Source organism: Rhinolophus sinicus, linkage group LG03, assembly GCF_036562045.2.
Source record: "Rhinolophus sinicus isolate RSC01 linkage group LG03, ASM3656204v1, whole genome shotgun sequence".
Lineage (NCBI taxonomy): Eukaryota > Metazoa > Chordata > Mammalia > Chiroptera > Rhinolophidae > Rhinolophus > Rhinolophus sinicus.
The window spans coordinates 68,755,118-68,771,300 of NC_133753.1; the positions used below are offsets into that span (position 1 = coordinate 68,755,118).

The window sequence follows — 16,183 nt, forward strand, 5'->3', positions numbered from 1 at the left end:
CCTTTAATCTTTAACATTCTGAAGAATTAGATCTTGGTCCTACAGAAATAGAGCAGTGAGGTTCAATAGGGGAAGCTGTGGAAGACTTATTTATGGGAATATCAAAATCTGAGGAAAGGGAGTGTGATGTATAACTTCACTTTGCCCCTTACAATCTCTCCCCTTGAGAAGTTGTGGAATGACAGTTGTTACTGATCAGAATGTGGTAGAGGCAGACAAATGTTGGGAACTAAACAGGCAAAAAGGCTGCTTCTAGGATAAAGTCTCTTATTTTCTTGGATTGTGAATAGGTCTAGACATTGCCTGGGAGTACGTTTGCGGATCTTAAGCAAAGATTGGAAAGAAGTGAAACGGGGACAAAAACCCGAAGAGAGGCAATAATAAAAGAGAGGAAGAAACATGTATAATAAGAAACAGTATGAAACCAAAATAAGGTTACTATTCATCCCAACCCATTATAGTTGAAGTACCACTTGTCTTGACTAAATGAGTTGTGTGTACCTTCTCATAGATTTGGTATGAGAGTTTAGAAGTTCTTTTTCATCTGTTAGATTTGTGCTCAAGCCTTATCCTGCCATCATATAGTGATGACTGAAAGCTGAAGTACTGACAGTATTGATGTTTAACTTTATCAGTGCAATTCAGCATTTTGCTTTCTATCTGTACAGAATTTGAACCCACCAAGTGTGTCATACTTTGTTATTTGATTGGTTCTCAAATCTTTTATTTGATCCTTTAAGTGATGATGGAGGCCAATTGTTAGATTTCTTATGGTGGAACAGATTAGATGTTTTTCTACTTTTTCATAGAGAATTTCATTTTAGGACTGTATATAATCAGTGCTTAGCTAAAATATAAACTTAAATCGTATTTTTTATTTGTATATTAAGTAAAGCTACTATCACAAACCAAAGAGTTATATTTTGTTCAGAATGATCCTTGTTATAATGGCATATAATTTCATTCACTCTCATGAGTAACAACCTTAGGCATTCAAATCCATTTGCTCAGTTTGCCTATGTTATGGAAATTACATGTGGTCTTTTGCATTATAATTGTAAGGCAGTCCCTGAAATATTCTGAAAAGGTGAATAAATAATTTGTTCTATTTTGTTATCTAATGATTCTACGGGGAGTAATGGTCAGCAACCTGATATTTATCTCTTTATCTACTTATTTTTCAGTGGTGGGAAGGATAGCTGTTATAATATGATGCAGTGCATTGCTGCCGGTCATCAGATCGTTGCTTTAGCAAATCTAAGACCAGCTGAAAACCAAGGTAAGTGTATACCTTTATTGGAAGTACTCTAAATGGCTGAAACACCAACTTCATAATTGCATTCTATTGTGTACAACATGCAAAAACAAAAGAACTAATACATCTTTAGCACCTATCAGATGCTAAGTTCTATGCTAAGTGTTTTCAATTACGTATCCTTTAATACTCATAAGAACTCCTAGACAGTTTCATTAGATGGGATACTGAGGCTCAGAGTTCTATAAATTTGTCCAAGGTTAAATAGGTAGAACAAACTTTCATAGCTGAGACTTGAATCCCCTTACTTCAGAGTGCACTGCCATTCCACCACAACACATTTCCAAATGTTGCAGGCAATACACAGGTAAATAAGATGCAGCGTCTAGGAGCTTGGGAGGTAAGATGTATATTGAAAAATTATAATATACGAAAAAGATCCAGGTTAGGCATCGTAGATGTAAGCTAAGTTTGTGAGACTTGAGAGAGGCATGAGGTAATACGTTTCCACTTTTTATTTATCTGTAGTAACAATGACATCCATAATAATCCACACTTCTCATTTTAGCCACTTTTTTCAGATTTCGCCCCAATGAAATTTCCCCAGTTAGAACTCTTTTTCCCTCTGTGTCCATGCCTATGTGTACATTTCCTCTTTTAATAAGAATACCAGTCATATTGGACTAAGGGTCTACGCTAATGACCTCATCTTAACAAATTACATCTGGAATGACCCTGTAACCAAATAAGGTCACATTTTGAGGTACTGGATGTTAGGACTACAAATAAGAATTTGGGAGGGATATCAACCCTGAACAATATATATTTTTAATTGCGATATAACTGACATATACCATAGTATTAGTTTTAGGTATACAATTCATAACTTGGTATATGTATACAAGTATATTGTGAAGTGATCACCACAACAAATTTAGTTAACATACATCACCACACTTAGTTACAATTTTTTTCCCAATTGGAACTTTAAAAAAAAAAGGAAAATATACACTGATTTGCTTTTTATTATACCCATATAACTACAGATATTAACTGCTAAAATGTAATAGGGTGAGATTAACACTTGTCTAAGTTTATTTGTTACTACTTCTCCACATGGCTCTTCTAGTAAGATCTTTTTATCATTCCCTTTACTCAGCTTCTTTCAAGACTCCATGCTTTTGCTTTACTGCTATTTTAGGATGAATTAACAGAACAGTATATGTGAAAACACTAATCATACTTCCTGGCACAAAGTAGGCATTCAGTAAATGTAGTTGAATATGAAGGTAGCTTCAGATCTCCCTCCCTCCCTCCCTCCCTCCCTCCCTCCCTCCCTCCCTCCCTTCCTTCCTTCCTTCCTCAAGGCTGCCAGTATATTGAATTTTGTTTTCATATCATTTTACAGTTGTTTTGTTTCTTCTATTTTTCTTTTGTCTTTGGTTTTTAACCCCAAATAGATTGTTTGTAAGCCTCTTGAGAGGAGAGGTCATATCTTCTATGTTCCTTTAATTGCTCCTCAGCACTTGGGACAGCTCTGTGCCTCTGGTAGGCAGTCACTCAGTTCATTGGAGGGCAGATGAATAATGAACTAACTAGAATTAGCCAGCAGTTATTTCAGTCAAATACTTAAAATTTTCTTTTCTTTCCTTCTGTGATTAAGACCCAAGTAATGTGGAAAGTGAAGTGGGAAGATGGGGATTAGAAATATTTTATAGGAAGAAGTAGAACAAGTTCTATAGAGGATTGGGGTAAACATACACTCTAGGATTTTGCTCTGGTGTTCTGATGACGAATAGCGATAGCTGTTCTGTGGTGAGTTGTTTTGAAAATAACCTATTTCTGGACTTTAAATAAATGAGGAGAAAACTCTGACTAAGCGTGAGTGGGCACTATACTGTGTCAGACAAGTGATTTTTTTAAACTTTCTATCTTGACAGGAAATATAAGCAGATGTTTATATAATATGTAATACATACTTAATACAATCATAATTTCCCTCCCTGGAGTTTCTATCTTATCTTCAGCTTTTCTACGTGAATTACTAAGTTACCTTGTACCGAGTCGTTACTGTATAATTTTCCATGTGGTAATGGTTCCCTGGCAGGGTGGGTAAGATGACAAGTAAAGTATATCGTAATACCTCACAGTGGAATGGAGACATTTATTTAGAATGTTGTTAGTGAGAAAACATTCAGTAGTAAATGGAATTGAAATATTATGAAGTAAAAGCTGGAAACAATCAGCTGAACCTATTGTAATTGTAGTGAAAGAAAATAGATGTCTATGGGTTTGGGAGATGGAGAGGGTTTAGATAATTTTGATTTAAAGTCTGCAGGAAATTGGTGATTATTGAATGATTCATTGATTAACTTCTTTTCCGCCCAAACATGTTGTAAAATAAATCTTACAGAGGAATGACTGGTAGAGATGACTCCAGTATAGAGTAAAGTTGGTTAGAGTGAATTCATGGCGCTAGGTGTTCAATAGGTCGTCTGGAAAGGAATTTATCCCCATCAATGGGGATAATGTGAAATTGTCATAAAATTCATAAAACCATCTCTTTAAATTTGTAGTAGGAACTTTTGTGGCATGTTAATTGAGGTGCTTCAGGTAACAGCGGAGCCTTTTGGTTTTATTTGATCTCATACCATTATTACTATGTAGCTTCCATTAATAAAAGTTGCATTGTGGTTAGGACTAAATGGAGCCTTAAAGGAAAATTGTCCTCTAGATTTTTGAAGTCAGCAAAATGTTTTCATTATTAGGCGAACGTCATTTCATGCTAAGAAGCTCAAAGTTTTCTAGATAATATTAATTCAATTGTATCAATATTTTTAAAACTAATACATTTAAAGAAACAGTCTAAGTTTGAGATGAGGGTCAGCAGAAAAGTTTTTAGGTGACTGGCTATATCTCTACTTTCTACTGGACCAGGAGTAGACAGATTTATAATGATGATGTGAGTACATGGAAGCCAATCCGATGTGTGGGTCCAGAAAACTGATGAGTCAAAATGTGATGGCATATGGTTGATGGTTTTGATTACTGAGGGGGCCTTTTCTTACAATACCATTTTCCATGCCTTTTGATAGGATGCTTTCACATTCAATGGAATGCCTGGACCTGCTTGGCATATGTGCACACATACACACTTATATACATGTATGTCAAACAAATTGTTTTGTAACCTTTTTTTTTTTTTTACCTTTATATACTGTGAACATCTTTCATGTCATTAAGTATTATTCTACCATTGCATTTCCTAGATATATTCTTTGGAATACAAATACCACATGAAATGTGTTTTGTGGACAGATAAATTTGAGAGAGAGTTCATACTCTCTTCTCTTATTCGAGCACCTTAAACACGTTAGCCTAGAAAGAAAGGCAGCAAAGACACCTATTTAACATGATTTACTCCCATTTTTTATAAACTGATTTGACCATTAAATCGTTTTTCATCCATTGCCTGTTAATATCTCATGGGATTTCTATTCTGCAGAATATAATTTTTTAGAAAATGCTTTTCAAATTATATTAGTGTTCTTCAAATTATATAGTATTTCATGGATATACTATAATTTTAATGTATTACAAATAATGTTGTAATGAATATCTTTGCAAATAATCTTTGTATACATTCTTTTTTCTAAAAAATAAAATTATGAGATCACGAAGTCTATTCCAATATATTTTTAAGTTCATTTGATTTGCCAAAAAGTCTGATGTGACTCAACTGTTTTGAATATTTTACCTATGTTGATATTTGTTGAATCTTGTGACAACCAGTGATTGTGTTACGGACTAGCTTAAGTTATGTTTCTATACACATTTGTAACTACTTTAGCAGTATTCAATTTATATATGTGTATGTGTTCTGTTGAAGTACTGAATATAAAATATAGCAAGAGCATCTAAATATTTTTTCTTGCAAATATTTGTCATGTATTAAGATATTTAAGAAAGTTTTTCTGCTATAACTCTAGATGACTTTGTGAATAACCTTGAATTATTTGAAAAAAACATTTATATAATAAAGTCTTTAATTGAATAATTAAAATTTGGTTAGATTTCCCTTCAAACATTCACTGTATATAGTTTTAAAAATTTATACATATAATTGTATTTGTAATTAGCAGTAGAGATGACTAGAGCTGATGTGAACTGGGTATAAGAGGACAGATGTGCCACTCAATTTTATTTCACTTTGTGAATGCAGAGAGATACAGTGTAGTAAGCTTTTAAGTTATGTGTTAACTGCTCTCCAACCAATAAAACCTAGATGGATTTTCAAATCCACTTTCCTTTTCACTGTATTTTGCTGATTATTCCCACTTTAATTGTTACAGTGGGATCAGATGAACTGGATAGCTACATGTATCAGACAGTAGGTCACCGTGCCATTGATTTGTATGCAGAAGCCATGGCTCTTCCCCTCTATCGCCGCACCATACGAGGAAGGAGTGTGGACACAGGACGAGTGTACACCAAATGTGAAGGTGATGAGGTTGAAGACCTCTATGAGCTTTTGAAGCTTGTTAAGGTATGCAGAGCGACTGATTACATTTACTGAATTTTATGTGTAATTTAGAAAATTACATTTACTGAATTATTTAGTAGTAAATAATTTTCAACAGTTAGTAGCCTAACTATTCTTTACAAAGATTTTGTCTTTTGGGTAGAAAAGAAAATTGTTACTATGTCTTTATATTAAATAGTATTTAAAAATAATAATTTTTGACACAGTTTGGCATCCAGGATTGTCAAATGATATTTACCTGAGTTGTTTTTCCCCTTAGGATTTTGGAGCTGATGACCTTTCAATCTTTCTTTTTTTTTCTTTTTTTAGAAATACATACTTATTTTTTTTTTTTGTAATACATACTGTGTGCCTGGTATATAGTTGTAGGAACTAGGGACTAGGACAATGAAAAGATCAGACAAAATCCTGTTCTGCTGGAGCTTACTTTCCAGTGGAAGGAGACAGACAATAAACAAATAAATAAATAGTATGCTGGTGATGTGTACTACGAAGAAGAATGGAGCAGAGCCAAGGTGATAAGAGTGATGGCAGGGAGTAGCCAAACAAGACCTTTCTGATATGGTGAAATTTAAATAGACCTAAAGAAAGTGAGAGACTGAGCCTTGTTTAAATCTAGTAGAGGAGGTATGAATTAGATACTCAAGTCCCTGTATATAAGAGTTTGGCAGCCATTGTACATGCACTGCTAATTTCTCTAGACAGAAAATTTAGGAGACAAAGTGTGGGGCTCATTTTTCTAGTAGGTACTATACTCAGTACGTGTTAATTAATGGAGATTTTTTTATACTAAGTAATTACCTTTTCATTCTCATTAATAGCCAACTATTTGAATACAGTTCAGTGTTCTTCTTAAATATGAATTTTGTTCAGTCAGCTATAGTCAATTCATATAAGGCATACTGAATGAAATAAGAGAATTTAAACCAGTATCTCCTGGATGTCTTAACATTTTTTCACAAAGGAAAGTAAGGAAGATTTCTGTCCCTTTTTCTACCAAGGGACATTGTATTTTATTTTATCATTCTTCAGAGAAATTCAGCTTTTCAGAAGTTAGTCATGAACCTTTGTCATGAAAATGTGCTAGTCCCAAATAGCTACTTCAAAGCTATACTTTGATGCTAATCAAAGCTTAATATCAAGTAAGGATTTTGATTCAAAAAATATGTGAAGCATTTAAATTTCTTTGAAGTTTCCTTGATTAAAATATTTCTTATTTTGTATGCCAGAACATTTTCATTTTTATTTATCCTTTAAAAAAGAAACTAATAGGGGAAACACTTATAATAGTTCCATAATTTACTGTTTAGTTCTGAATAGCATAATAAGTATTTTTCAAAGGAAATCACAGGGACTTGGTCTCTTCCCTTTGGGAAGACTAATGCTAATAACAACTATTTTGATTATCAAACAGAGGAGAAGGCATAAAAGAGTTCCACTTTTAATAGTCTTCTCTCCATATGGGCAACTAAAATCTTGACAGTGTTCACTTTGAGGTATGAAATACTGAGTGCAAATTCTGCATTTTCAAAATTTCTTTTTCAGGATATAAAGAAATTGAATATTAAGTTTTAGCATAAACCGGTATTACAAAATGGTGGAACTCAAACCAGAAGTAATTGGATTGCTTAAAAATCACTGATAACTGAAAACTTTGGAGAAGCTATGTAATAATAACAGCCTTCCAAGAAAGGAATAGATAATAAATTACTAATCAATTTAATTAAAAATGGTCAGAAATTTCTTCTTAGCAGCTAAGAAGAAATCCATGCTGTCTTTGAAGAAATGGATGCTTTGTCATTATCTTTATATAACCATCAGTTATGACATAAATTAATGCCAATGTTAAATCTTGACAACTTCTGCTTTGGAATTTTGTACATGATAATTATAACTATAGTTGAAAGAGATGTTATCAAGTTGTCTGTGACTAAATAGTTCCTTCTTTTCCTGTATAGAAATACTAATTTTACTTTGGGATATTTTAAGGACATAAATACCAGAAATATATTGTTTTTATGGAAGAGATTGAATAATCAGGCTTTTATAGTTAAATCCATTTATGAAACACTAGTGCGAAGATTCCAATAAAGGTCTTACATATTCCAATGAGTAATTGAGCAATTATGGAAAAAACAAATCTAGAAGAGCTATAATTCTTCAAGTTAGTCTCCACTTGTCCTAAGAAAAATGTGGAACTGCTTTTTTTCAATCCTTTGAATATTAATGGATCTTTGAAAGCATTTAGGTCTATTTTACTTTCAAACTTTTATTTATAACAGGTTGCAATTTTGTGACTTTCACATGTAAGTTTTTGTTTTTGTAGCTCTGTTTTCCTCCCAAATATTAGAGCTAATTTTTCAGTAGGAGATGTTCCTTTTTGTAGACAGTTTATTAATAATTCACTGCTGAAAAGAAGTAGGAATGATTTGGAAGAATTTACAGTTAAAGGTTTCCTAACTTTTGTAGAAGTCAGGAAAACTAATAGAACTATAATAAGCCTTTATATCTCATAGATCAGATGATTACGACAATATACGACTATATATATACATATATATGTATATATACATGTATATATAGTTGTAATGTATATACATATAGTCGTAATATATGTATATATGTATGTGTGTGTGTGTGTGTGTGTGTGTGTGTATATGTAAATCCCAAGCTGTTTGCAAGATACCTGATTTTCATATAGCTAGTTTTACATTTAGAATTTCTGAGGGTAAGGGGGGCGGGGGGTGGGGGGTGGGAGATGAGGGTAAGGGGGATCGAATATATGGTGATGGAAGGAAAACTGACTCTGGGTGATGAACACACAATGGGATTTATAGATGATGTAATACAGAATTGTACACCTGAAATCTATGTAATTTTACTAACAAATGTCACCCCAATAAATTTAATAAAAAAAAAAAGAATTTCTTTAATATTAAAATGTCACTTTGGTTCTTATCTGGAATAATTTGGCATATAGATAACCTATATTATTTCCTGAAAACATAGTAATTTTCAAATTCTGTGTGTGTTTTTAAGTCACATAAGCAATGTAGTAGTTACTAAAAGACACCTATAAATACCATATTTCTGTAGAGAATATATTTAAGGACCAATATATTCTTTCTTTCTTCACTGGTTTGAGGCTACTTCTTACTGGATCTGATATCTTTCTCTTTCTTGGTTTATTCCCTTATTTCAGTGGAGTCCATTTTTAAGAAACTTCCTTAGAGAAGTTACTTTCAAATTCTTACATTTTGAAAACATTACTATTCTGCCCTCAACATTTGATTGATACATTTGTTGAATTTAAAATTTTAGATTGAAAGCTATTCTTCCTCAAATCTTTGAAGGCATTGCCGCACGATCCTCTAGCATTTTGCTGATGAGAAGTTTGATGCTGATACGATTTTTGTTCCTTTTGAGCTGACTTGTTTTTCCTCTCTGTTAACTTTTATGATTGTGTCTTTATGCTGGGTATACTGAAATGTCACAACAAAATGCACTGGACATTGAAGGTTGCTTCCCCTGCATCCCTTCCACATCTTCCTGCTGAGTAGCAGCATAGCCTTGTCCTCTTTCCCTTAATGTTGGTTCAGGATGGCATTAATCCAAGTGAAAGCCAGTCACAACATGGCATTCTGTTGATCATAGTGATTGGATCAGGGATAGTTTTGTTAACCTACATTGTAGCAAATAGAATGACGCCTAGGATGATGGATGGTTGGCAGAAGATAAGCTCTGTCTGTTGTACAGAGGAATGTGTGGATGTGAGGCATAGAACTGATATGGCCTTTTTTTTTTTTTTCTTGCTGGAAGAAAACCTGATGTCAAGTCTCACACACAAAAAATAGCAGAGCCAATAGAATTGCAGTATGAGGACAGCTCTGGGAAATGCTCTCCCATTATTTGTTTCATAATTTGCTCCCCTCAACTTCCTCCGTTTCTTTTTTCTGGTACTCTCACTGATCAGACGTTAGACCTCCTAGAATGAAACTTCATGTCTCTTATCTTTTCTCACATATTTTATTTTGGCAGTCATGTAGCCAAGAACTTGACTTGTTTATGGATTGTTCCCTTGTTGTAACAACCTATTTTTCCTTCTTGGTGTAATATCCCTACATCCTTCTTAAAATACAGGTTAGAGATTTTAAACATTGTCTTTCATTTCCTGAAATGTTTGTTTTCTTTTTTTTTTTTTCTTATGTTTATGTTATCTTTCATGTTGTAGGCTTTTCTCAAAAGTCGTGATTGGTGACTGTGAACACTCTTGTCTTTAGAATTTTTCTAGCCTTGTATCTCATACTTGTGATACCTGGAGTTTTGTGGCCTCATTTTGTTCCTTTCTTGGCTTTCTTCCATTTTCATGTAAACAGTAGGTTATGGCTTCCTGTGTTAATTTATCAGTCATCATTGGTTCTTCTGCTTTCTGACTCAAGAAATTAACTGAAATCCTCTTTCTATTGTTGTCTCCCTCCTGTTCTCCTTTTTCTTTGGGGGGGGGGGCATACCTTTGCTTTCATTGTAATGGAATCTCTTGATTGAAAAATCTGTGATAATTCCATTGTAATGTAACTTAATATTTTTTCTTAAGTTAAATATTCAATTTCAGTCTTCCTCTTCTAATCTTTGATACTTTTGTTTTCTTGTACTCTTTTTCTCATCAGGTACCTTGGTGTCGATGACCTTGAATCCTTAATGGGCACTTGTAATTTGAATACAACAATAAATAACTGCCTTCTTTTTTTTAAAATGGAATATTTACTATTGATAGAAAAGCTTGTAAATGAATGATTTTTTAAAACAGATTTTAATTTAATATTTTTAGTAAACATCATTGCCACTTTACTCTTTGTATTGGTTAGAATTATTTTGATTACCAGGAACAGAAATTCATGTTTAAGCTGGTTTAAATAAAGACGATTTCTTGAAAATAATCTAAGTTTGGCTTCAAGTAGACTAGATACAGGACACAAATTATATAACCAAAGTTCCCCCTTCACCTTTTCCCCATTTCTATTTCTTGCCTCTCTGCTCAGCCAGGAACCTTGTACCGTGTTTCCCCGAAAATAAGACCTAACTGGACCATCAGCTCTAATGCGTCTTTGGGAGCAAAAATTATAATATAAGACCCGATCTTATTTTACTATAATATAAGACCTGGTCTTATATAATATAATATAATATAATTAATATAATATAATATAATATAATTAATATAATATAATATAATATAATATAATATAATATAATATAATATAATATAATAAATACCGGGTCTTATATTAATTTTTCCTCCAAAAGATGCATTCAAGTTGATGGTCCAGCTAGGTCTTACTTTCTGGGAAACACAGTAGTTAGAAGACGGCTCTCAGTTATATTCTTTGTGGTTCAAATCTAGTAGAAAAAGCTTCCATCTTCTTAATAGGTCAAAGGAAAATCCAGTTGTTTCATTGTCAGTGTCCTGACTTGTATTATCCATGAGTCAGTCACTGTTGGAAGAAGATGATTCCATTTAATTGGGCAGGCCTAGATCATATGTCATTCCTGGAGTAAGAGATGGAGTCTCTTGGTTCTGTGGAAACAACAGAACCCACTGTGGGAGGGAAGACTCTCCAAATATAAAGCAAATTGTTGTTAGTATAAAGGTGAACTGTGACAGGAGGGCAAAGAGCAACATGTTTCCTGAAAATAAATAGGTTCCAACTCCTTACAAACCATCCTAGGTGGTTCTTCACTCAGTAGCTCCCCCCTGTCCTCCTTTTTCCTGTTTCTCCCTCCTTCCTCCCCTTCCTTCCCTTCTTCCCCTCTTTCTTTTTCTTACCTACTTTCAAAACTGGTTGACCATTGGGACCACAATGGTAAGCTTATACTCATATATTCATTTGCTTATGATTTCTCCACCTTAAAATCGTATAGGCATGGTAAGCTCAATAAGTTTAAAATTTATTAATTATTTTATTATTATTATTATTTTTGCACACACTTACTCTATTTCCTGTCTTTCCCTCTTAGTTAAAAAACATCATCATTTATCCCACCACCTAAGTCTAACCTGGACCTCACTACTAGATTTATTTTCGTCAGTACCCTCCCATCCCAACCACCACCATAAGTTCTCTAGGCCATGTTGATATTCTTTCTATGACTTCTGAAATATGATCCTTTGATTTCATTCCCACTGTTACTGGTTTTTCATCTGTACTGTGCAAGAGTTTCCTAACTATTCAACTTGCCCTCAATATTGTCCTGTGCTCCATCCAGCCCTTCTACCACAGTGGTGTCAGCTGATCTGTATACATGATTAAAGAACCCCTATTAAAGTCCAAACACATTAGCCTGACACAAAAGAGTCTTTAAGAGGCCCTTGCAATCCTACCTTTCTGATCCTGCCATTCCTATACAAGCTTCTGGGTTGAATTTCTAACAAAATAATTACATTTCTAGGGGATTGCTTTTTTCATATCTGAGTCTATGCCTAAGCTTTTATATATCCTTATTTTTTTGTTTTCCAAAAGAACCCCTTCTTACTTCATACCCTTCTATGAAACCAGCTCTAATTTATCTTCTTCCTGTCTCTTCCATGGCAGTTTATCTTACCTCTACTGTGCTTCTCAGGATACTACTCGGATTGTCTATGTGGCTGCCTCTTGCTGGATTGTAAGACCCTCATAGACATGCTCAGTGCTCTTTATTTTTATATTTCTACTGTCTAGCAGTGTTCCTGGCAAATGGCTAGCTTTTAAAAGATTGTTGAACAAATCAGTCCAAAATGTAACAAATTATTTTTATGTAATAATTTATCTAATGCAGAGGAGCCATAACACTGTTACAAAATGTGATATAAAACTATTGATAAATTTATTTTATTTTTGTTTTTCCATTTAGAAGCTTAAATAGAATGGGCATGATAGTAAAACTTTTCAAAATAAGGTATCCGATCAGATTTGGCAGGATAAGCACTAAGTGTACCAAGAATAATTTCTAGCTGCCGAATAGTTAATGAAAGTGCCGAACAGATATGTTTTCAAATCATTTTTGATATCTACATGTTAGAAAACAAGTTTTTATGGTAGAAAATTACTTTGTGGATCTCATTTCACTTTGGATCTTGGGGGAAAGAAACTGTTGTTTGTTGGGCAGCTTGATATAAATCCAAAGAGTTTGGAGTGGGAAGAATATATAAGATGGATAGCCTTAAGATTTGCAGAGAGGACCCAGACAGTGCTAATTAAACAGGCACATAGCCCTGTACAGATTGCTCCTGGCTCTTCAGCATTGCACAGCTTGCCTCAAGCCCTGTCAGTTCCCAAGATTTTGGACATTAAACCTGGTCCCTTGGCACAAGAAATGCTTTGCTAGTATTGATTCTAGGCTTCAAACAGGAAGGGTTGGAATTAGCACAGACCGGTGTCATTTTGACTCCCAGATGTGGCTTTATTGAGGCTGTGCCATCTCTGGCCCTTGCAGACAATAAAGTCAAGCATGTATGAGAAAGCACACAATGGAAGATCTGTCTGGAAATAAATAGTTGGATCATCCTTGTCAATTATTACAGTTTGTAATGTATCACAGGTCTAGAGTCTTCATCTGTAGATTCCTCCTAAAGTCTAGAAAACCTGATTCCTCATTCTAGCAAAACTATCAATCTGTTTTTTCAACCTTCAGCTTTCTCCACTTGGTACCGATGATTCTGTATGTATATTACACATGCACATATATACTCTTTCATTTTATGTTTTGCCCAATTCACTGCCTCTATAAATTCACCAACTGGCTTACTTTTATGTCCTTGTATTCCTTTCCTCTATGAACTATAAATTTCTATCTTATCGTCTACTTTGTATTTTAAAGTGTGTTGGGTATGTTTCACTTGTATTTCAAATTTTTTCTCTTTATGCTTTTCAGTCTCTGGCATCTGTGGCCTATTGACTTTTTTTCTTTTATCCTGACTATGAGACCACGTATTTTTTTAAGAAACCTTGGTAGATGTCTACTTCTAGTTGTGTTGTCCAAGACTCTAGATGTATGTTTCTGTCCTGTAGTCTTTTCCTTCGTTTCTAGATCTGTAGTTCACCTCATCTTTGTTATATTCACTATTAAATGATATTAATTGTCAAGAACACCAAGATTTGTAAGTATGAATTGCTCTTTCCTTTATCGTTGCCCTTACATTTTCTTGTTGCACAAGACTTTATTGGTGGCCACATAACAATATGATCTTTTTATATTGACTTTCCCTTTTAAATGTGGAATGTCTTCATTCTGTAAATTTGTAGTGCCTAAATCATAAAATTGCCATAAAAACCAATGATACTATCAACAAATGTTTAGAGGTTTTTTGTTTTTGTTATTTTGTAAGAGATGATTCAATATGGACTTATTCTGTGACATGCTGATAAGAGAAAAAATTGAGTGAATCAAAAAGATGTACTAGTTGACCTTGACTTTTACAATTAACTTTAACATGTGCTGCTGCAATTTAGAGACTTTTTAATGTCTTTTATTCTGCAAGTATTAATTGGATGCTAATAATGTACCAGTACCATAGAGTCAAAAGATACACAAGTCAGTCTCTGCCTTCACAGACCCTGAGGAGATAAGATATAGATACAAAGAAACTAACAAGGTAGAGTTGCCATTAGAGTGTGCAATTAAGGGGCTAACGGGAACTGAGAGGAGAAGAAAATCTCCCGTGTTGGGGAATCAAGAGAGGCTTTACAGGGCAAGTTACATTTGATACCCTTGAAGGTTGTTTGGATTTTGACAAAGGCAGGTATGGGAGAATGGCTAAGAGAATGTTGCAGATTAAGGGCACAGCTTAGCCGATGTCATGGAAATAGAAAATCATGAGATATATTAGGGAAATAGCAAATGGTTCAATTTATCTAGAGCCTCAGAGTTTACGGAGTAGTGGAAAATAAGTCTGGAATCGTTGTTTGAAGCCAAAAGAGAGTTTCTTAAATTTTAGGCCAAGGATTATTACAAAGTTGGTATTTTCCAAACTCAGTTTAATGGATCACAACCATTTTTTTTTTAAATGAAAGAAACTTGAGTAAAATACTTAGAAAATATCAAAATGCATTGTACATAGTAAGGTTAATTATTATTTAGTGAAAAGTGTGTGTGTGAGTTAGCGTCCGTGTGTGTATGTTATGTCTAATGTAGGCTGTTACATCATATATGTACATCCTAGTGTTAAACAAATTGTTATGGTGAAACAAATTTGAAATCCACTACATTGGAGGATTTTGCAAAAGGAATTGTACAGTTGAAAGGGAACTTCAGAATCATTAGGTTGAACCATTGTAATGCAAGAAATGGAATAGAGATGTGGAACTCTGGAATTGAGGATTTCAATTGCAAACTGAGATATGAGGGTAGAGGAAAGACTGAGGATCTGGGGGCATCACAGTGGGAAAGGTGAAGAGGGGATACTGAAGAGGTGGATTGATGGGGCTAGAGGGTGGTATTTAAATAAAAAATGACAGAGTCTATGTAAGGTACCTTGTAAGCTGACAGTTAAAAGGTTAATTTAGTTAGCTTTCACTGGGCAATGTTGATAATCAAAATGAATTATGATAGCTATATATTACAGATATCATGATCCTAAATTTTACAGCACCCTATCTTTGTTGTCTCTTTAATCTGGCATAGTATAGTATAGTATAGTATATAAGATGCTTCATATCATTCTAGGTTCATTTCATTAAGATCAACTCTTAATGTTAGTCTTGATGGTCCTTTTAATTGAACATTTAACATTCTCTTCATAGAGTTATATGTAATGTGCATCAACTAAAATATTTTATCTTATTTCCTGACTAAATAAAACACCTAGTATGATTCACAGAAGGAAGCAAGATGTATGATCTTAGTGCATTGAACAATAATAATGCATGCAGGTGGGATTCTAATTCTCATAGAATTATATTGAAAAGTTATTAACTGGTAATCAAGCAAAATATAAACTGTTTTTTCAGCTTTATTGAGTATAATTGACATATAACATTGTGTAAGTTTAAGGTATGCAACATTCTGACTTGATATATATTACAAAATGATTACCACCATAGCATTAGTTAACACCCTCATCCCACCACTTAATTACTACTTCTTTTTTATGGTGAAAATGTTTAAGATCTGCTCTCAGCAACTTTCAAGTATATAGTAGTACAATATTACCGTATTTCCCCGAAAATAAGACATAACTGGAAAATAAACCCTAGTATGATTTTTCAGGATGCTCATAATACAAGCACTACCCCAAAAATAAGCCCAAGTAAGATCATCAGCTAGACGGACTCATTTAGTATGTTGCAACACACGACGGACATACTGAATTATAAAATAATAATATTAATATGTAATTAAATATGAATAAA

At 33.7% G+C, this 16,183-nt stretch overlaps 1 protein-coding gene across 3 annotated transcripts in view; it reads left to right on the plus strand.

The window, feature by feature from the left end:
• Nucleotides 1-16,183, plus strand: part of DPH6 (diphthamine biosynthesis 6) — a 151,550-nt gene that overhangs the window by 2,330 nt on the left and 133,037 nt on the right. For 2 of the 3 annotated variants that reach the window (XM_019725546.2, XM_019725543.2), the window contains exons 2-3: nt 1,185-1,279; nt 5,608-5,801. In XM_019725546.2, the coding sequence (XP_019581105.2) occupies nt 1,185-1,279; nt 5,608-5,801 (289 nt within the window). The remainder of the gene's footprint in view (nt 1-1,184; nt 1,280-5,607; nt 5,802-16,183) is intronic. The other variant, XM_019725545.2, reaches the window with a different exon arrangement.